This window comes from Monopterus albus, unplaced genomic scaffold (assembly GCF_001952655.1).
Source record: "Monopterus albus unplaced genomic scaffold, M_albus_1.0 scaffold82.1, whole genome shotgun sequence".
In the NCBI taxonomy this organism is placed as follows: Eukaryota; Metazoa; Chordata; class Actinopteri; order Synbranchiformes; family Synbranchidae; genus Monopterus; species Monopterus albus.
Genome location: NW_018127962.1, coordinates 1,678,069 through 1,701,026, shown reverse-complemented (window position 1 = coordinate 1,701,026; position 22,958 = coordinate 1,678,069). Strand labels below are relative to the sequence as shown.

Below are 22,958 nucleotides of genomic sequence, written 5' to 3'. Positions count from 1 at the left end.
TGCTAACGTTTACATTCATTATCAAAATGTAATTTCTTTAAAAGAATGAACAACTGACCTCTGAGAACCTCTGAACATCTTGTGTGAGGGTCCCCACGCGGCTCCAGTTGTAGTAGTTGAGGAACTTTACTACAGCAGGGTTCACAGCATTGTCTGATGGGACAGTACGAAAGAAGTTGGGGTACTTTTTCTTGTCTGCCAGAACTGGGGTTGTAGCTGCAAAGGACAGCTGTAATGAAGAAAAGAGAAAAAGGAAGAAAAATATAGTGAGCACTCAGTCTAAATGTTAAGGTTACAACAGTCATGCTGTAAATAATCCTGGCAACAAACTGTCACATAATGTTGGTTTCACTTGAACTGTTGGTACAGTAGTTCTATTAAGTACTGTGTCACTGACCCAACCTTGAATGACAGATGCCCTTACAGTGGGCATTTCAGGGATTGAATCATGGCTTTGCAACTACGGCCAATGCGCACACACTCACCCATTCATGGTCTAAGGGTGTGAACAAATCAGCTTTTTAAAATTACATCAAATGTCAATGAAATAGCACCTTAAAGTGTAACTGAAAATAGTTCTGTAAATACTGGGTGAAACTGATGACCTGTGTATACATGGCCATTGAAGCTGCCCCATACTGTGCCTGTGTAGGCGTGGCATGAAATATTGTATGTATAGGTGCACGAGTCCCTGTTTGTGTCTGTTTATCTGAGCAACATAATTCATCTCCTGGTTGGTAAGTTAAAAGCATTTCTGTTCTTCACATACAAGCTATCTGAATCCGATTCCTCACACACACACACACACACACACACACACACTCTCCTAACTAAGAATTAAATGTGCTGAACCTCAAACAGTAATTGCCTTTTTACACACACCAGGTACTGAGTTCAACTGCTGCAACCTAAGCAAATTTGAAGCACATCTGCAAATCAATTCATGCTCACAAAAAGGGAGAGTGTACCAAACTTTGAAAGGCAAACTTTTAAGTATTTTTCCAGAGCATTAACACACTAATGAACTGAAAATGATGCAGCAAGCATAAACCCTTGCTAAATGCATTAAAGTTGGAAAAGTTTGAGTGTGTAACTTAAACTTATACTGGTCTAGTCAAAGTAGTTAGGATTTATTAAGCAATTAATTTAGTGCTAATACAATAATTTAACAGAGCAGGCATGCTCAGGAAACATGATGATAATGTTCATGTGTATTCTACTGTGTGGATAAAAATTCTTTTTGTTCTGCGCTGTTGCCACTCTAAAATACATATACAATATAAAGTCCTTTACCTCTCTTTCTTTCTAAAACACAGACCATCACCACCCACAGTCACAACTGTACTAATTTCTGCCCATCCCACCTTTCATTTGTCATTTCCATGCTAATCAAGTTTTGTTCTCTCTCTCTCTCTCTCTCTCTCTCTCTCTCTCTCTCTCTCTCTCTCTCTCTCTCTCTCTGTCTCCCACTTTGTAGCGCATCTTCAACAATAGGTCACTAATTTTCTCCAGAAGCAAAAAAAGTTGTAATTAATTTCTGCAGCGAGATTTGAACATGAAAGTCTGTACAATGTGCCAACCAGCACGTTCTAGAGTAGACAAAGATCTGCCACTTTATGGTTTCATTTACACTTTTTACATTAAATCTGAATGAATTCATAAATAACGGTCACTGGCAGCATCATAGTATTATATCTGTAAAATCTGTTGGCTATGAAAACAACACTGTAGTCACTTTGTATTTAATTTATTCATGATCTATTTACAGTAAAACAAAACATACAAATGTACAGACATCTTTAACCAAAAAGAGACATTTGTAAACAACCTTTGGTGCATAGACCTGAAAGGTAGAGAATATTTTGTCACTAAGCTTAGATAATAAAGCACTGTGCTCTATTTTCAGTGTCCTATGTGTGTAAATTTAATGAGCGATATGAATCAGTGCAGGGTTAATTACATGCTTTGTACAGATTAAGCAGAACTTGTGATTCATGATTGTGATCAACACAAGGATATTATAATTCTGACTGCGACCAAAAGGTACACCGGTCGATTTGCTAAACGTGCAGCAAAGCCAGGAGGAGTTCAAGCACCTCCTGACTTCAGGGATGACTGTGAGCTTCTCACTAAGCCCACTACTACCACTTCCAGACATCTTAATAACTCATTAATCCCAGTACTGCTGATGTAATTGTATACCTGCTGAAACCTGTTTACTACTGAAAACGTACTGTTGCATGTTTGTAAAGAAAGTAATTGAGCAAGGATAATAGGAACATGAGAATCTTACTAAAGGATCAGAGGACATTTAAAAGTCAAATGTCATTTCTAAATGGTAGGTCTGACAGTCCCAGGATAAGGTGTAAGACACGGGTAGTATGACTCCGTTTAACAGTGTTATCTTCCATATACTGTTCCATCAGCCTCTACGTTATCAGCCAAGTCATTTCAATTCTTCGGTGGGAAACCCTCAGTTTTGGCCCACTAAATCACCACTTTCTGCACAAGACCCACGGGTGGGTTTATGTTCATACATCAGCGAGGAAGCCTTTTAAAACAACACATGGATTATAGCCATCAATTAAGCAGGAAGAAAGGCTTTTATCTTGCTGCTAAGTCCAAAATCACCCACCAGGGCTAAGAGGGCTTCAAGGGGTGTTCCCAGCTTTGCCTTAATCTCTGTTTAGCTAAGACTGTTTGCTACACCCACACTGGGAGATACTCCTTTGGATATCTAATAAGACCTGAGTGATCTTGTTAAAACAAATTGACTGCACCAATCCTCTCACAACTACACTAGGAATAGACTTTGTGGCATACAACAAAGAAGCACCTCAACCTCAACCTTTGCCAGCTTCGGGTGTTTCATGTTCACCCGGGTTAGGTTGTTTCGTATGAGGTGTTTTGGCTTTTGGCACAGTTTTATTTGTTTCATCTATTACAATCCTACATTGAACTGAGAATTCCAGAAGAGCCACAGAAAAAAAAGACTGGAGTGCAGATACAATAATACTGGTGATCATTTTCTTTTCATGAGCGAATGTAAGCGATGACCATTTTATGAGGTCGGTTGAAGGTCAAGCGCTGAAGTGCTAAAAATCAACAATAAATGAATATTTCCTCAGATGAAGTTTACCTAGCATTGTTCTGTTGGGATGTTTTAGCAATATAAATGTGAAGAAAATCATGGCTCAGTCTAAAATACTAATTAATTTTTTCACCACTTGAGGCCACTAACATTATTCATGCACTTAAAAATCCAATGAAAAACATTGAGGCATTATACAGTATGTAAATCGATCTTTCATTGTTATACTCTTGCAGGTAAACCTCAGTCATGCAGTAGATTCAGTGAAAATAAGATGTGAGTAAAGGGTTAATTAATGATATAACTGACATATGGTATAAGGATTGATCAGTAACTACTGGTTCGAGATCAGCTTGTATACATAAGTCATAATGGACCATGGAAAGAGAAAATAATATTTTAGAATTAATGTCTAGTTTAATGAGTTTAGGTAAGTTTCTCCATCTGTTTCATATCAGAGCAAAATCTAGGCCTGTGACATAAATACGTCTTGCTGGGCCTCCAAATCCAGGTCAGCTGATCTGAAGAGCTAAAGTTTATTAAGATGCATGTCTGTGTTATCTCTACTTTCATACACACAACACAACAGATTCAAAGCCCATCCATCCCGACAGGGCCCCTGTGCGGAGGAACAGATTTGGTAATTGCAGTGCTGTTGATCAGGAAGCACAAAGGAAGTCTTGGGATTTATTCAATATTCAAGAGAGGCATTTGGTGCACAGTGGGAGCGACCACCTGGAGATGCAGCAGTGAGAGAGAAGCTTTGGACTACACACCAGCCACAGCCAGAACTCATTAGCTCCCGGACAGAGGATAGAGGAGATGAATATTGTAGGTAGAAAGTGGAGGAAGTGAGTGAGCGGCCCGGTGGTGATGAGAATCACGTATGTTTTTTTTTGAGGTAGTGTAAGAATGATGGTAGTCATTAAGTACTATGCGTGCATCTGTTTGTTGATCTTATACTGCATAGTGAAGTTGGCATGTGTGGGCTGCAGGAGCATTGCAGACAAGGCGCACACACAACATTTAGAGAAGTGAGAGAGCGCAGTGAAATCATCTCATTTTAAAGGTGGAGGTTAAATGGAAAGGGGTTAAATCTGCTCGCCTCCACTACAGTTTAGCACTACGATGTGAGAGCAGTGGAGAACATATTGCTACATGGATTGTCTACTAGAGCAGAGATCAGATGTACATACTAATAGCACACACAGAACACAGTGGGTTCAGGTCCACACACTGCGCAGAAGGATGGAGATATTACAGCTTCCTACACGGGCATGAACAGACATGCGAGTGCACCTGGTGTATCATCTGTTCTGTTGTATACTCTACACGCTCTTTCTGCCACACATGAATGCGTGTACAGTAGTTGATTTCTAACCATAAACATTTGCTCAAAAAAAAAAAATCTATATAATCAGATATTACAGTTTTGAATATTATTAAATATCATTGTGGAAAAGGCATTTTAAACTACATAGAAAATTAAACATTATGTTTAAATCTGTGCTCAACTGCTTTGTCATAAGAGTAAAATGTCTAGTAAGAACATAAATGACTGTTATTGTTTTTATCTTAAAATTTGGATTAGAATCATTAAAATAACAATACAATTCCATTAAAAAAAATCAATAACCGATCATAGTGAATTTTTGTCCTACCCTACTCACGTGCATGGAAAAACCCCACAAAAAATAAGAATGCTGAACGTATAAAATGCTCCACCTTTTACTAGACGTTTGTAGCCTGGACACACACAAACACACGTGCAACAAATGCACACTTGAGTGTGGGCATCACAATTGATTTTACAAGGTAAATGGCTAGGAGCTGTTTGAGATGAGACACATTAGCTCTCTCTCTGTCTTTCTCTCTGTGTGTGTGTGTGTGTGTGTGTGTTCCTCGGGGTCCACACAGAGCAGGAAGTGAAGGCTGATAGTGGTAGTGGTGCCAGTAAACAGACAATCTGACAGAACTGAAAAAAATAATCCAGTGTAATGAGGCCATTTAACCCCCTCTACAGTCTTTACTGTCAACATACCTTCTTCAGAAGGAATTAATCAAAGAAGAAATACAGACCCAGGATGAGAAATAAAGTCTTGTGCATAAATGATAGACCACTTTTACCTTTGAAGTAAAAGATTAACTGCACATAAGATATTTGATATAACAGCTAAGTGAAATGAAACAAAAATGGCTAAATTAAATTTCATAATTAAGTGTTGAGTTGAATATAAAGTACAGACTATTATGGTAAAGGATACCCACCACTGCCGTCTTCCTGCATACTTGCTTAAATAATGGCAAGGAATTCATAAATACTGTATTTTAGCAATATGGCAAAATCTAATGGAGAAACTACCACAAGAACAATTTTGTACCTTTTAATGTGAGGATCATTTTGCAGTATTAACGAAGGCTTAAAAAGTGTTGTGCACAATGGAGAACACTTGTGTCAAGTATAAATGGTATTTCAACCTTTCATTCTTTTAAAAAAAGAGAATAGCCCTCACAGTATATAGGCTATGAAACACTCATGGGTAAAAGAAAGAACAATGGTTCTGAAGCTGGAAACGGACACCGATCTCTGTCCTGTGTGTTGTTGACCCACACATCCACCATGACATTTTCTCTATGCAGACTTCCCCACTCTATGTGCTGCATCACCTAAGAATAAAATGTAACAATGGGACAATAAGCTGCTTCCAGGGATGACCTACAGGGTTATTTTTTAGGTGAGGACACTCATGACTGAGTGATGGTCTGTTTATACATGCTGGCCTTGAATAACACCCCATCTCATCACTCTTACCTCAGGTCAGTCATTTATACATGGCTTTCATCCTTTTCATCGGAAGCTTGCATTTACTTGATGTAGGGATTTCAATCCACTGTGCATGGACATTTCATACACACACGTAACCTACCCACGTAAGGAGTCTGTGGTCAGATTAAGATACCAAGGCTCTTTCCTTAAACTGGAATAAGATGTGAATTCTATTGTAAGTGCTTGGCTTGCCCAACAAGATCAAATGGGTAAGATAGCTGTAAAACATGCTGAGCTTGATATGTCCATTAAATGTTCTCAGATTAAAGGTAAAATTACCTCATAACCATACATGTCTGCATGTTTTCATGATCTCAGTGGATATTTAAGCTGAAAATCAAGTAAGAAATATGTATGTGTATGCAGGAAGAAACTGTCCCAGCTTATAGTATATCACCAAATAATTCATAAAGGCCTGTTAGTTGTACAGCATACGATGTGCTTGACATGTTAGATGGGGCAGTTCATAGAACGTTCATCAATAGAAGGTGTCACTTGTCACCACCATGTCTCTGGGAGTGAGAAACAGGAAAAGATTGGGCACCCCACTCTCATCACCTCTGCCATGAGACAAGCTCATATAACTCTGCCATTCTTCATACAACCATCTGTCAACCTGCTGGGCCTTGAACGATGGAGATGAGTGGCAGTGAAGTACTGCTACTACAAACAGAACCGGGGAAAGCATTTTCTTATCTGTCCAGGTGTGGTGGAGCATACGGCGATATATTGACAGGATCAGAAGTGAAATGAGAGGAGAGGATGTGACACCCACGTAAGGAGTCTGTGGTCAGATTAAGATACCAAGGCTCTTTCCTTAAACTGGAATAAGATGTGAATTCTATTGTAAGTGCTTGGCTTGCCCAACAAGATCAAATGGGTAAGATAGCTGTAAAACATGCTGAGCTTGATATGTCCATTAAATGTTCTCAGATTAAAGGTAAAATTACCTCATAACCATACATGCCTGCATGTTTTCATGATTTCATGAGTGGATATTTAAGCTGAAAATCAAATAAGAAATATGTATGTGTATGCAGGAAGAAACTGTCCCAGCTTATAGTATATCACCAAATAATTCATAAAGGCCTGTTAGTTGTACAGCATACGATGTGCTTGACATGTTAGATGGGGCAGTTCATAGAACGTTCATCAATAGAAGGTGTCACTTGTCACCACCATGTCTCTGGGAGTGAGAAACAGGAAAAGATTGGGCACCCCACTCTCATCACCTCTGCCATGAGACAAGCTCATATAACTCTGCCATTCTTCATACAACCATCTGTCAACCTGCTGGGCCTTGAACGATGGAGATGAGTGGCAGTGAAGTACTGCTACTACAAACAGAACCGGGGAAAGCATTTTCTTATCTGTCCAGGTGTGGTGGAGCATACGGCGATATATTGACAGGATCAGAAGTGAAATGAGAGGAGAGGATGTGACACTCACTGAAGCTGCAGCTTGAGAAATCAGTTATGAGGACATTTGACATATTCTCATAAATCTGTGATGGCAAATGACCAACACCAAATGTATACGGCACAGGAGAAATAGGACTATTTTTGCCCTTAGTTCATTGTTTTGTCAGATGACACTGCTATCTGTTTCCAAAACCACTTACTTTAATCTTAAACAATATGTATAGTAAGTGCATGGATATCTACACCTTAAACACAAAAGAAATCAGCGAATGCTCAAGAGATGTTGAGAGGAGGGGGGCTTTGACTGATAGTGTTCTGCCATGTACCGTAGCTCCATAACTATTCTATTTATAAATTGAGATGTGATACCATAACCTGAAATCTCACTGTGCTCCCTGCTGCTGCCACTTGGTTGCCTATGAATGATTAATGTGCAGATGCTGAACTGTAGAGGCCATTATTGTTCTTTTCTCCCCTCTCCCCCTCTTCTCTCCATCCATTGCTCTATACAATGATTCATTCTGCGAGGCAGGGGATTTCATTGCATGAGCTAGGATTTTTCTCTGCTTACTTGGCCAAGTTGTGGTGCACAGACTGCAAAAAATATTGATGTTCTCATATTAAGAATTAAAGTGAACTCCCTACTCAAAATCTCTTGAGCATCAAACGCCCCCTGTAGATTTTAGGGCAGCTGTAAAAAGTTTCTAGTTTCTTCTTCATGAAGAATTGTAGCTGCGGTCTGCTTTAAAGACCCTGAAAATATTTTTTTTTCCCTCAGACTCTCACAGTTGGGATCCTGCATGAACAGATTTTTCTCTGCCAAAGGTAAAACAATTCTAATTATTTCACCTTTGAGATGTATGTTTTTCTTTTAATTTCTCTGCCCTTTCAGTTGCTTTAAAGTAGGTGGGACACAGTTAAGAGAAGATATTGTCAGTCAGGATTAAGCAACGTTTTAAGAGATTCTCATGACAGTCGGTGAGTTGTTTGGCTATTGTCAATCAAATCTGATCAAACCACACCCACACAGTCCTGATGAAGCAGATTATAAATAAGATGGAGTAGCAAAAAGAGTTTTGCAAAAAATGTACTGTACTGCCACCCAGATTTAGCTTTTAATCAATATAGCAAACAAATGAAAACGGTCTAATACAAAAATGCTAAACTTTTTTAATGGAAAACTCCAAAATGTTCACTGTTAAAATATTTTGTTTTCCCCATAATATTTATATGAGGTACTAAAATAAAATGAACATTGTCATAGCAATCAATTGTCACTTACTGATGTTTTCTATCAGAAAAATACAAACTTTTTACAGCCTCCTTTTATAGTTCCCAAAGGGTGGGTGTTTCATGGGAAAACCATTTAGCCAAAGGCATTTCAATCATTTTCAAAATGAACCCCCTATTATGACTGACAACTATTTTTTTTAAATAAATTACTTAGCCTGGCTCCTAAACATCTTCACTTTCCCTCCTGCTGCTTTTCACACTCAGTACCCTTTCATATTCTCTTGTACATATGCACAACCACAGTGATTCCCATGCCCAAACACAAACGGTATATTCCTGCTTTAACACCATGTTTCATCCTCTAACCTAAAAACAAACAAACAAACAAAAATCAGATGGAAGCTATGAAAAAAATTGCTTAAAGAAAAAACTCGGAAAAAAAAAAGAAACAGCTCAATCAATAAATTGCAGAGTGTAATATCCATTCTATAATAGGTTATGTACAGTATGGACATTGTAGGGCAAACCCACACAGAAGCGATTCATGTTGTGAGTGGGCAAACATTTCACTGGAGACAGCCAGCATTTGCAAATTACTATCTTTTAAGTTGGCAGACCTCTCTCTCTCTCCCCCCCATTAACTGGAGGAAGCATTTACAGTACATACTTATGAGAGTCTATCAGACCCATTTGGTAGAATAATATTCAGATGTGACTCTTCCCCTCACTTTTCAATTAAATTGTTAATGAAGGCAATGATAAATAAAGCATGGATACACAGAACGGACACAGCATGTAGGAGAGAGAGGAAGAAGAGAGAGAGAGAAAAAACAGCCTCTGTGCCAAAGCGAGAGGATGATGCTGGGAACACCCAGATGGTTACATGAGCAACATTGTGTTCCTCTTATTTTTGTTCTCCTGTACATTCCTCTTTTTTTTAACCACTATCCAAAGACAGCAGCAGTATCTTGTTTTCATGCAAAATAGGTTGAGAGTGTGAGAAAGAACAAAGAGGATGCAAGCTGATTTTTCATGAACAGTTAAACCAAATGCTTTAAGGGGAAAAAGGTTTTCTGTTACACTGAACAAAAAAGTGGAAGCACACATTATCATAAGGTCATACCTAAATGTGCTGTATGTCTGTTAAAGCCTGACCAATCTCTGGTCCAGTAGTAGCTTATCACGGATTTATTTTTATCGCTGTAAATGTAGATGGTAATTCAGATAAGAGGTTGTCATTTCATAGTCTGTCCACCAGAGAGTGCTTACAAGTTTATTTTTCATCTGTAAAACTCAGTACATATTTCAGTTTATTAAACCTACGGCGACTGAAATTTCACTACTTGGGGGCAGCACAACAAACTGGAAACATACAGTAACAATAACACATTAACTCTTTCTATTCTAAAGACATGAAAAAAGGGTTCATTTGAAGTCAAATATAAGGGAAATATCTGGATCATTAGCTGCTAAATGCTGGACTATGCAAATCACTAACTTTGTATGTAATTTGATGCTTGACAGATACCAATCAGAGCCATTTCACTGGATGCAGCTTCCTAGTGCAGCTGGAAACAAGGCAGCAGTCAAATTGAAGCAAAACAGTCAAGCTGCATTCTGGGCAACCAAAACAATGAGCTAAAAGAAGTGAAAATGGTCTGTGGAGCTGAGAGGAGCTATTAAGTATAATTATTATCTGTGGGTTTGCTACTACAAGCAATCCATACTGTGTGCTATACATAGTCATTTCTTCCAGTTTTGAAAATACTAATAATCAAATGTAAGGTTTTTTTATGTATATATGCTGTGATTTGGTCACATCATGTCAATATCAGCCTTTATCTGCCGGTCTCTAATTTCTGTGCCTATGTGTGTATATATCTGTGTTTTATATCTGTTTTACATCTGTGTCAGTACCAGAAGACCTGGGTCACCCAAGCAAAGGATTTCATTACAAAGGTTAAGCAATGTGGAATCTAATACAGCAGTGTAGCACTGCTGGAGTTCCAGTCCCAAGTCTGATAAGAAGCTTGTGGCGGGAGGGCCACTGTAATTGGTTATACATCTTTGAAAAAGCTCCCTGAAGTCAATATTACTCAGACCACCAAGCCTATTTCCCTCTTTCATGCTCTCTCTTTGTCCATTCACAAAAAAGACAGTAATGTAATACTACAGATTTATCGCAACCACCCTCTCTCTACTCCCTCTTTCTCTCATCTTCCCTTCTCTCTTCATCTCTCTCTCTCTCTCTCCATTAGATGGCTAATTTGATTTACAGGCTCTCTCTCCTCTATGTTCAGCAAAGGAAGAGATAGCCTGGAGAGATTAGTCATGAGATGAAGTGGCATAACATGCTTTAACATGGTGGGGTTTCCCTGTGACAAGCATTTGGCATTAATTATACATGTGCATATTTATGGTTTCCAACAGTTAAGAACTACATTTGTTTTTCTAGCAATTCAAAAGACATGTTGCATTGAGTTGTACTTTACTGCCGCAGAGCAAAGTGACCATTATAAACAGGTAAAGCAAGTACTTTTCTGAGAATGATGCCAGTAACCATAGTGACAATTACTACATGCACACACCAAAGACAGTGACTGTATTATCCTGAGAAAGTATTTTGCATTCATACAACCAACCGTGTAAATTTATCCATCGGACTCTGATAAACTGACACCAACCTAATGCTTTCTGACAATATTTTGGCTTTTAGCCAGGAAATTAGAGTAGAGTGTGGAGTACAGTATGGGTGGCCAGAACTCTGATGGTAAGATAGTGACTGAAAATATTGTTATGTCTGGATGACACTCACTGATTCTGTGGTGTACAGACCCACTACATGGAGACAAGCAAAGCACACACCAGACAATGTTAACAGATCCTCTTCGTGAGATAGGTTTAACACATGGGGCTGGCCATTACTGACTTTGCTTATTTTTTACTGGAGCAATTGTACTGAGTATACAGAAAAAAAGCTGTGAAAGGACAATGTGCAAAAATTGAATGAATGTTTAAGATTTCAACAGTATAGAAACAGATTTTTCAAACTGACGACTTCACCACTAGTGTGAACTGGAGCTTTAGCACATATACACAAAACCTCCTCCCTTCATTGTATTCCATTTAATATAGAAACAGAACAACAGTAGATGCCTTCTCTTTTGTAGTGGGAAGTGGGAGAGTAATGTTATCACTCCCTTGTACTGAGATGAGCCTCACAAAGGGTGCCGCAGGGAAGGTATTATCCCCCTATTTAGAAAAGTCTCCACTGGGGGATAAAGAGAAATTACCATATTTTGGACAACAGACTAGTCTGTAGCTCGGTTAATAACACACACACACACTGTGTTTGTGTGTGTGATACAAAGCTGATGTGTCCTGATCATTGTAGTCATGTGTGCTGAAGTGTACTGAACACCAGTGACTCACTGACTTTTGAAACCCAAGCCATACACTGCAATCCTATGATCTCAATTTACCAACGAGCCTAAATACATACACATGCACACACACACACAGTATATATAAGGAGACGTTGAGTGTGACAGAAGACAGAGGAACAAGCCTAATCAGACAATATACATGGTTTGGGAGTTGAAGAGTTAAGAAAAAACTGAAGAGTTTAGAAGCCTCAGACACCAGATGGCACAGGAAGTAGTGGATAAATATCTGCCGTTACATTTGATCTAAGGAATTATTCTTAACACCTGAAACCTATTCCTGTGACTCACTGATTCTGCACTGACTCAGTGTTGAAGCATGTAACCACACATCACTCACACACATACCATAATATATTCGTGTGTCTCTGATTAAAGAAAATAGGCTCTTTGAAATCAAACTGCTATTAGACATGCGCTGTAATCTGCTCACATCCCAGCCTTACTTCCATCAGCGGTACAATGTGTGAGGCTGGACACACGTGCTGAGAAAAACACTACACTGTAGTCGAATAAACCACAGGGGAATGGAAATGAATAATCAAATGTGGCTCTTCACTCGCCACTCATTTCCCAACATGTGACCAGCTGTGGGCTTGCTGCATTATTGCTAACATATTACTCCTACAAGCCCGGAGGAGAGCCGTGTCCTGCGGCTTCATGTAGCCAGGGACAGTAGTCCCTGCTGAGATGAAAATGAGGCAAAGGCTGGAAACCTGCTGGTTTTCAAGGGCATTCAAAGCAACACATTCAGTGGCTGTCCTCGCTTTAACAGGAAAGGTGCACACTGTATGCACACACATGTACCAGGAATGTGAAATACTGTATATGCTCATGCCTTTTGTACATAAATGACTCTAAAAAAACACCTTTGAAGCAGTGAGTCCTTCCTCTCTTTGGCTACACAATACCTCTTGTCTCATGTCTCTTAAATAAAAAAGTTATCCAGCATTATAGACATCACTTGGAAGGTAGTGGAATAAAAAAAGATAGATACAGTGCAATGGCAAAAATGGGAAAGAGGCAGACAGACGAATGGAGAAAAATATTTTACTGTAAATGATGCCCATATACCTTTTACAAGAAAGATCAATACAACATTTGCTTGGAATTTATAACTGCTGCTGCATTATGTTTATTACAGCCAGCAATTATATAACAAGCTTTGTTCTCTCAAGTGGAACTGTAGAGAGCTTAATTTCGGGAGGAAGGAAGCACAATTTGTGCATACAGCAGTCACCCCTCTTGCCACTTTGGTTAGCCTACTCTAACTTGTATAAAAAGATTTTTTCCCACTATGATATATTTGTCCAAATGTCAGTGCTAGTCCCCATAATTCAGACAGTTCTCCCTTGATGTCCAAGATGGATAAGCCCAGTTCCAGTACATACCTTTTCTGGAAAGAATACCTGATCTTTATTGACATGCTATACTGGGACGTTGCTCTCTGTTTTCTTACATTCAGTATGATATACAATCTGTCTCTCAAACAGACTTGATCAATGCAGTCAAACAGGTTAGACTGTATACTGGCATCTATTTCAGTTAGTCCACATTGATACACATTGATCATACATGCATTAATGTTGTAGAGGAAAAAACAAAATGAAGAAATACAAATAGGGCAGCACGGTGGCACAGTGGTTAGCACCATTGCCTCACAGCGAGAAGGTTCTGGGGTTCGGGCCCCACCTGGGACCTTTCTGTGTGGAATTTGCATGTTCTCCCTGTGCTTGCGTGGGTTCTCTCTGGGTACTCTGGCTTCCTCCCAAAGACATGCAGCTTAGGCTGATTGGTGTCTCTAAATTGCCCATAGGAGTGCGTGTGAGTGCGTGCGTGCGTGTGTGTGCGTGTGGTTGTTTGTCTGTGTTAGCCCTACAATGGATTGGCAACCTATCCAGGGTGTACCCCGCCTTCACCCAATTGCTGGCCGGGATTGGCCCCCCCCCCCCCACCTCGTGACCCCGTTCAGGCACTAAACGGTAGAAAATGAATGAATGAAAAGAAATACAAATAATAATGAGAACTGCAGATGTAAAAAAGGGAGTGACCTGATTTGTATGCTGACATAATGTAATCATCAGAGCAATAGCACTTTTGTCCATACATATAGTGTAGTACGCACACACAATCTATAGCCATTATAGGTGAGTATGTACATACAAGAGCAGCTTATCATATTAACAGATGCACACTGTGAGAGACCTGTGAGAGTCCTGCTTTTTCACATAGTAATCTAAAAATATCTTGGGCAACGGGTCATTAACAACTCTAACAAGTGGGAGACCACTGAACTGCTGATGGCATCAGCTTCTGAGCATTTACAAAACAACTAGAAAAGGTTTTCCAGAGGATCACTGACTGATAACTGGGTCTGTGAAGGGTGAGTCAACAGCAGGTCGATGTCCGTAAGTACGGTATGTTCAGAAACAACTGTGGATAAACAAACAGCTTCTGCTGAAAACATGACGGATAACTCTCTGGAGAGAAAAGGTGTGTATTGGTTAAACGATAAGAGCATCATCTGCTTCCTGCTCCTCCATAGGTCAGAAATGCTCAGTCCTGGATCACTCATTGTTATCTGATGATTATCTGATCTCTCTAAGCGCCACCTACACAACCATTCACATAACAGTATGTTTAGTTTTTGTTTGTATCCAGCCTTAAAGATCATTCTCCATACCTTGAAACACACATTTTCTCAGGTGAAGCATCACACTCTTTTGTGCAACTGCAATACTGGAAAGAAACCTGTGAAGCAAATGAAGTTCCAGCTTCATTCTGTCTATGGAGACACTGGTCTGACTTTTAGTTGAATATCTACAGGCCTTGCTTACACATGCCGGTACCTAACAGGCAACATGTATGCACTTAATTTTGGCAAAGTTCATTCAAACATTTTCATACGCATCTCCTCTGTCCTCTGCCATCTCAGTTTCTTCTTCATTTCAGCCTTTTCTCTGCTGTCTGTTCTCTGCTGTCTGAATGGATTAATACCTTTTTTATATTTGATAAATGCATTAGTGTGCTGTGCAACCTTCCTCGCTGTCAAGGGAGCCTACACTTCCCAGTTTCTCCAGAGAAAAGACAGAACAGCAGATTCCTCTCCACTGCTCAACAGCCGTCCAGTCCTCCAGGCAACAACTCCGCCGCCTCCCTGCTTGTCAGAACACCTCTTTGCCATGCAAATTGCTTTGTTTTTTGATGCTCTGGCTCTTCCAAAACATCCCCTCTAAGCAAAAAAGCAGATTAGAAGGGGAAAAAAAGGTCTTTTCTCCACATTTCAAAATTCAGCCATTGAAACAGTTTGGGCCCATGCTGATAGAGGAAATGTTATGTCCTGGTGGATTTATGACCATAGGGTCAAAGGGTTGGGTTTTCCAATTGGAGGCTTTTTATGGGGGTCTGGGTGGGCTCTATTTGTCTGGAATGACAGAGTTGGCAGTAGTGGATGTTATTTGATGACAGGTGCCTATTCAAGGTTATTGATTACTGTATGTTTCTAATGTCAGATTTATTTGTGAGTGTGTGTTTCCTTATTCTGTCAGCAGAACAGTGGTGTCTTTTGTAAGAATATACAGTAGCACTCTTCCAAGTACACAAGGACATCTTTGCTAAACCACAGTTTTAAAGTTGAAGCTGCCTCAAAGCTGTCCAATATAGACATGAAGCAGTGACATAGAAATAAAGATGAGACCTTCCTCTTTTGTGAAATTTGGTGGGTCATGTGATATGTGTCAACAGATTACATGTCAAACATGAAAAAAACATTCATTCTCTATCAAACAATCTGGTCTGACCTGCCAACTTGAGGATGTTGTGGTTCAGGGTCAAAATGTTTGAAGAAAGTAATATGAAAAGTGACTGAAGGTGATTATCTACTAGTATTCTTTCTCTCAACTTGCTTTCTCGCCATCTTTCCTTCTGTCTTGCTATATTTTTCTGTTATTTCTCTCTCTTACACAAATACCCGCACAGAACTTACATTCATCTACTTAATTTAATACTAGTTTATTTTAGTCACCCACCTCCACACCAAGCCAACATCTATTCTATGTTGATTTGTGTAATTGAACTTTGAGGGGAATGGAAGCAACAATCACATGGAGTGTGACTGAAGGGTAGGGATTACCTCCCCTCTGCTATATACACAACAGATAAAGGCCCAGATTTTCCACTTATCTGTGTGACCCAGGAGGAACCCTAAGGTGAAAATCAGAAAGGTTCTGCAACACAGAGGCCACACTATCCAAAACTTAGGCTCTTGGTCAACAAGCAATGAAACTGTGGAATCGCACCATTGAACAGATTTAGGTAGGGGGTATTCCAATTCATATTAAACTCTTGATTCTCTTAAGCATTGTTAGGTTTTAATTGGTTTTCATAGTGCAGTTTTCTAAAATGTATTTAGATATTTAAATGCCAGATCATCTGCAGGTGTATCAGGGATTCAGTGAATAATCTTACGGTAATTACATCGACTGACCACATTTGCCATAAACCAAGAAACTTAGACAAAATGCATTCACAAAGATTAACAGAGGTGAAAATCACACAACTATTAAGCTTATACTGTAAACTTTAAAAGGCATGCAACCCAATATGTCCACTGTTGCACTATTTGTAGAAGTGATTTGGTTAAAGTGGTTTAGGCCTGACTACCACTGCTGTTAAGAGCTTTAAAGTTCTGGTTGTCAGCAGCATTTTGTACTCTGACTTATAATAAAGTTAATAGTTCCTGTGGCTGGGATGATAGCCTGAAATCTGCAGAACCCTTATGGAGAAAATTGATTTGCAGTGCCTGCATACTTCCCTTTACAGTACTCTATGTGCTAAAATGAATGTCAAGTACTGTATCAAATATGATCATTGCAGGAAATGTGTATTTGTACTAAGAACAGTTTTGTGGCCTTTCCTGGCACTTTCACTGGAAGATAAACAGATAGAGGTTAGATGTGCAAAGGTGCAAAATACACCCACACAATGACATCATATTTATATCTGCATGCCATCACAACAGATAAATAACAATTCAATGTCAAACAGAACACTGAGCTAATCAGGAAAATTCATTTTATCCTTACAGAATTATTACTTGCAAGAAGACCTTCAGCAAAGCTGCCAGCTACCTCTCTCTCTCTCTCTCTTCCATGATTATAGTGCCATACAACACTCAGCTGCAAATGCAACTTGAATTTCAATACAACCTTTTCCCACACTCAGCGTGCTGGGTATATATCAGCAACACATCTCCAAGACACAGGCTCCAAGGTCCTTCAATATGAGCCATGCCATTAGGTCTCTCTCCCTCTTTCCCCTCTTTTTTGTGGAGAATATAGAGACGGATTCAGTGACCTACAGTACATGCTGTTTGTATCAACGTCATATTCAACCACATAACTTCAGGGTTCCTTCTTTCAGTTAAAAAAAAATAGGAATTTTCTGCTACTGGGGCCTAAGCCATGAAAAAAAAAACTCTAATGATCTTATCTCCAATTTACTTATCATCAGGGAAGCTATGATCTATCAGTCTCATTCTTGTATACCAACGTATTCACCTACATGTCCTTCAGCCATGCTTGTTGTGTGCCTCTACAGAAGTGGACATGTGCCAGTCTTCTAAAACTGTACCCCCACTGATCAACAGATCAGATGGCAAAAGGAGAGGTAATAGAGCAGAAGGCATTTTGGGTATCTAGCTACCAGTCACTGTGGTATTAGGCACAACTAAGGAGAAAATAAATAACAGGATTGGAAGTGAGCCAGGGTTTAGGCCATTATTCTGTGAGTAAGTAACATTACTCACAGATGTTGTGAGGCTATGGGAACAATGTTGCTTTGAGCTAAATGCTAATATCCACATGCTAACATGGTCACAATGACAGTACTAACAAGCTGATGTTCACCATCTTAGTTTAGCATTTGCTAATTAGCACAGAAGCTGTACTTCTGTATTGCTTAGGGTTCTTACAATTAATCCCGAGGGATATATGAATGTGTTAAATTTCATGAAAATCAATTCGATAGTTTTCATTTCAGATCAAAAAGTGGACCATCTGGCTGACAGACCACTAGAACCAGCTCACTGCTACACTACATACAGTATTTACTGTATGTATGTATATATACCCATGTACTGTATGCATGTTTGTGCAACTGTAACCCATTACCCAGTTTGGCCAGAAGACCAACTTGAGGAAGAACGCAGGTGTACCAAACGTCATCCATTTCATAATTATTGAGGCCACTGTGCTCCTGGGACCACTCAAAGCTTTGGAAATGTTTTTTTTTTTTTTTTTCCTCTTGCTCTTGTCCAATGATCCAAGCCTCGTCACAATTTTATCACAGAGGTTTACAGAGAGCTCCTTGGATTTTATGGCTTGGTTTTGTCCTGACATGCAGTGTAAATCATGGGACTTTATAGACACAGGTGTGTGGCTTTCTAATCCATGTCCAATCAAGTCAATTTTTAACAGTTGAACTATAATCAAGTTCTAGAAACATCAAGGAATATTAATGCAAACGCCTCACACCTGATCACACATGTTCAGAGCAAAGGCTCTGAACATGTTTGCAAATAACAAATTTGGGTTTCAGTTCTGAAAATTCTGAAAAAATGTTTTCCCTTTGTTATTATGAGTTAATCAGTGTCAACTGATGGGCAAAAATGGCAATGTTATCCATTTAAAATTACATTTACAACAGAACAAAATGTGCAAAAAGTGAATGGGTTTGAATACTAATGCCACTGTATAACCCTGTATAAGTGTGAATCTGACCTAAACAATGTCAATAACACCTCATTGCAGCACAAAATCCACCACACAGAACAGATATGGGTGGTGGTCTTAGTGCCCTGCAACTGAAGGAAAATTAATTACAAAGGCTCTGAGTCAATCAGCCATGAATTTTCAATTACTCTTCGAATGGTGGCCATGAAACAGCTTTAGCTGTGAAATATGCTGTAGAGAGGTCTGAGAAAGCAGGAAACAGTGCAGGGATTCATTTCAATGAACTGCCCCCAACACAAGCAGAATCTTTCAGTTTTGGAATCCGACAAGTATCTGATGTAGCAAGCCACCACATTGAGCGGGGAAAGAGAGAGAAAAGAAGTGATTGAGACTTTGCTATAGGGTAAAACAAAGTCTGTTCAGCTACACAGAAGCCTCTCTCTTTCTCTTTTATGGTCTCCCTCCCTCCACCTTACCTTAGCTCCCTTCTTTACTCTCTCTGACTTTTCAATTTCCAGAGACCTGCAGGGGCCAACAGGCTAGCTCAAAGAGGACTGTAGATTTTTAAAATTCTATCTCCTGGGTTGTGAGGGAGACACAGCCAGGGTTTTGAGGTGGGCTGGCAGTCAGACATCAAGCAACATTAAAGACTCTTGAGCACAATGACACCAAAGACTGAACACCATTCAAGCCTTTGGTTTCTACAGGGCAGTTTTACACTTGTGCAGAATGAGAGGGTGCTAACAAGGTGGACGGATATTAGGTAGGTTGAGATGAATGTTACATACCACATATTTTAAACCAAAATTGTATTGGGTGACATATTTTGGCAAACTGTTCTAATCATTAACACTGGGATTTGAGGAAGAATGCTGCAAGACTACTCAGAAGATAAATCAGTCTGTTGCATAGAAATTCTGGTCAGTGGATAGGATCATCTATGTTTTCGTTGATGAACATGTACACATTGTAACTCCGCCTTTTTGTTTTTAGACAAAGGAGATTTAGCTAAACACTGCTGAGAAAAACTTTACCCCCATAATCTGCAAATATCCGTTTAAAAAAGCAGAGGCGGGTGTTCAAGGGTTCACTGCTTACCCCTTAATTATACCAATTAAGCTGATCACTCCCACTGTTCTCTGCCGGTGGGGAAAAAGGAAGTAATGCCACAACAGAGCCTGAAAACAAAGTTTACCTCTGCAGAATAAACACCCAGTGCAAGTAGAATATCTCTCCTTCTCAGCCTAACAGATCAATAAAAGCAGGTGTTCATAAGGAGAGGGTTGATATGAGGGATGAGGAGAAGGGGAGCCAAAAAAAACAAAATCAATCCATGGACAAAATAAATATCGTCTTTTGATAGCCTCTATGAATTCTCTCTCTGAAGTTGTTTGTGGTAAGTCTTACTCACTTCCTCACCTTTTTAAAAATCACTCTGGAATGGATGAGAGGAAGTGGGACCGGTCTTAAATCAACACAGTTTTGGTGTCAATAAGCACTGTAAAGTTTGAACTGCATGTTCTTACATTTTCATACACTATCAGTCTTGACTTTGTGTGCGGTATTTGCAGTGTGTCCTAATGACACCGCAGAAAATGTCAGGAGTATTATTGGCCAAGTAGTAAGCTAGATAATGTGTGGTTGGCTCTGAATTTTCTAAAGTGTAAGAGTGTGTGTGTATGGGTGTGGGGGAAAAAAGAAGAAAGTGCCAGTGGTTACTTTCAATTATGCCCTTATTCATATTTAATGGTGTTTATTGGAGTTAAAGGTCAGTGGTGGTGTGTTTATGCGTGTTTCCTAACACTGAGGGAGTCAGCTGGTGTCCTGCTGGCAAGCCTGTGCTGTCTCTTTAAAAATGCACAGGTTCCACCACAGGAAGCAGTGACTCCCCTGACATTAACCTACTGAGCTGTAAATATCAAGTATATCTTAGGATCTTCCTCTTCCTTTGCAACCTTCTACACTGATCCTTGAAGATAAACACAGCAGTACAGTATCTACATCATTTAATGAATGGATCCATTAAAGATCACTGAGCACTGTATCGATCTTCAATGCATATGTGCCTAACCGAATAAATGTATGTATTGAAAACATACTGAAAATACTGAAAATCAAAAAGAGTTTAGTCTAACAGAGTTTCTTTCAACAAGGATATGCATTAACCAAGAAAGAAAGTGGTTTGAAATTCAAAGTGCTGGACTTGTGAGGGGGATTTGTTGCTGTATCAGCATCAAAAACTTAATAAATCCTAGATTTCCATCAGATGGTACATCTATTTCATGATTGATTTCATACAACTAGTACTTGAAAGCACTGCCATCAATTTACAGTATCCTAATAGTTTCAGGTTTAGTACCACAGGACACCTTTGAACAGAAAATGAAATATCATCCTCTTAACCACAGGTAATGTTAAATATTGGACTGACCATATAACTGCAAAGTTTTTGTTAAAAAACAAAAAACGGACATGATGCATGCAATGCAGCACAGTAGTAGGACAATATACAATTGTTTGTGGTTGTTTTATAGTGTAATCAACCTCATTTGTATGCCTTTTTTGTTCTATCCATCTATGTGCATTGTGTTAAGCATTTTGAATTGCAGTTGTGTATGAAAATGTGCAATTTAAATAAATTTGCCTTTCCTCAAGATGTATTATCTCCATTTAACCTGAATAATACATAAGCCAGTGCCTCTACCCATAAAGCACAAGGGGTCACTAACTGGTTTGAGGGGTATGGAAATGATGTGAATCATATGCTATGACCTCCAGTCAACAGATCTCAACCCAGCTGAACACTTATGGGAGATTTTGAAGTGACATGTTTGACAGCGTATCCACCGCTATCATCACAATAACAAAGGAGGGAATATCTTTTAGAAGAATGGTTTTTATCCCTTCAGTAAAGTCTAGAGTGCAGAGACTTGATCCCAAGCCGCACTGAAGCTGTTCTGGTGGCATGTAGTGGCCCAACGCCTTACTGAGACACTATGTTGGTTTTTCCTTTTAGTTGTCTGTGAGAGAGAAAGGTTCAAGGGCGGACAAAATCCTCTCTGTACTAATGAGCTAACGGTACTGCTCTCTCTGCTTTCTCTCTCAGGCCCTCCTGCTCCCCCACTAAAAGGTTTGAATTAACAATTTAAACAGAGCTGTGCCATGTTGCCTGCATCTAAGGACATTTATATATAAAACACACTTCACATAACCCAAAGCACTGAGTCATGTAGTTTTTGTGCTGTCTGTCAAGCTGGTAGTTGTTCACAACCTTCAAATACTTACGAGTCAAGACATTTCAGAGTTTCACATCTTGTATTGCCATGTCTGTTTCAATGTTCACATTGTTTGGACAGAAAGCACACCACTGTCTAGAAAGTCTGGGACTATCTAATGTTTAGTTCCACGTTATCAGTAGCTAGTGGCTTTAGTGATGGACACTCCTGTATCTGGACAGTGTTGCGTTTCTGACTTTAACTGTCGTGTGGCAGATTTAATACTGAGGGAACATACTGACAAGCAACATGTTGTGGTAGTCCTTTAGATGTTCCGTTTAGTATCACACATAATAAGGATGTGTTTTGAACAGCTGCTGTGTTGCAAATATTCTAAAACAGTCAGCATGTGCAAATGAGCCACGCTATGCTAAGTTTTATCTTTCAGTGTAGGATTTAGTGTGTACTATACATATACTGTACTGTACTACATGTTATGTGAATCAAAGGATAGCATCATAAAGAAATGGCTTGGTGTACAACAACCTAAATATAGCAGTTTGACATGATTTAAAAAAAAAACTGCCAATTAAAAACATCCATCTTCATATTACATGTAGAAATTGCTCTGCCATTTTCGGTATGCTCATCATGCTACCAATTTACATGTAAATGTGATGCTGCAGCTACAAGACAAATTTTTGGACAAATGTTACACTATAAACACATAATGCAAAAGAAGAGATGATTATTCATGAAGTAGTTTCCTTGATCTGAGACAGTACAAGCTCATGTCTTTGCCAGCATAATTAGAATATGGGACTTCCTCAAGCCAAACACTTCGCAACTTTGTGTGCCCAACGGTTTCGGAGGCCCTTTGAAAAGGAAAACCTCTTTTGTTACAGAAGAGGCTGAGGGGGAGAAAGACAGAAGAATGTTAGAAAGAAAGGGGGAGATTTGACATGCAGTGATACAAAGTGCAAGCCTAAGAGTGTCT

General features: G+C 39.4%; 1 protein-coding gene across 1 annotated transcript in view; it reads right to left on the bottom strand.

Annotated features, from left to right (window-relative positions):
- Nucleotides 1–22,958, bottom strand: part of gabbr2 (gamma-aminobutyric acid (GABA) B receptor, 2) — a 181,887-nt gene that overhangs the window by 102,267 nt on the left and 56,662 nt on the right. Inside the window, exon 3 of the mRNA XM_020606858.1 lies at nucleotides 59–229. Within this exon, the coding sequence (XP_020462514.1) occupies nucleotides 59–229 (171 nt within the window). The remainder of the gene's footprint in view (nucleotides 1–58; nucleotides 230–22,958) is intronic.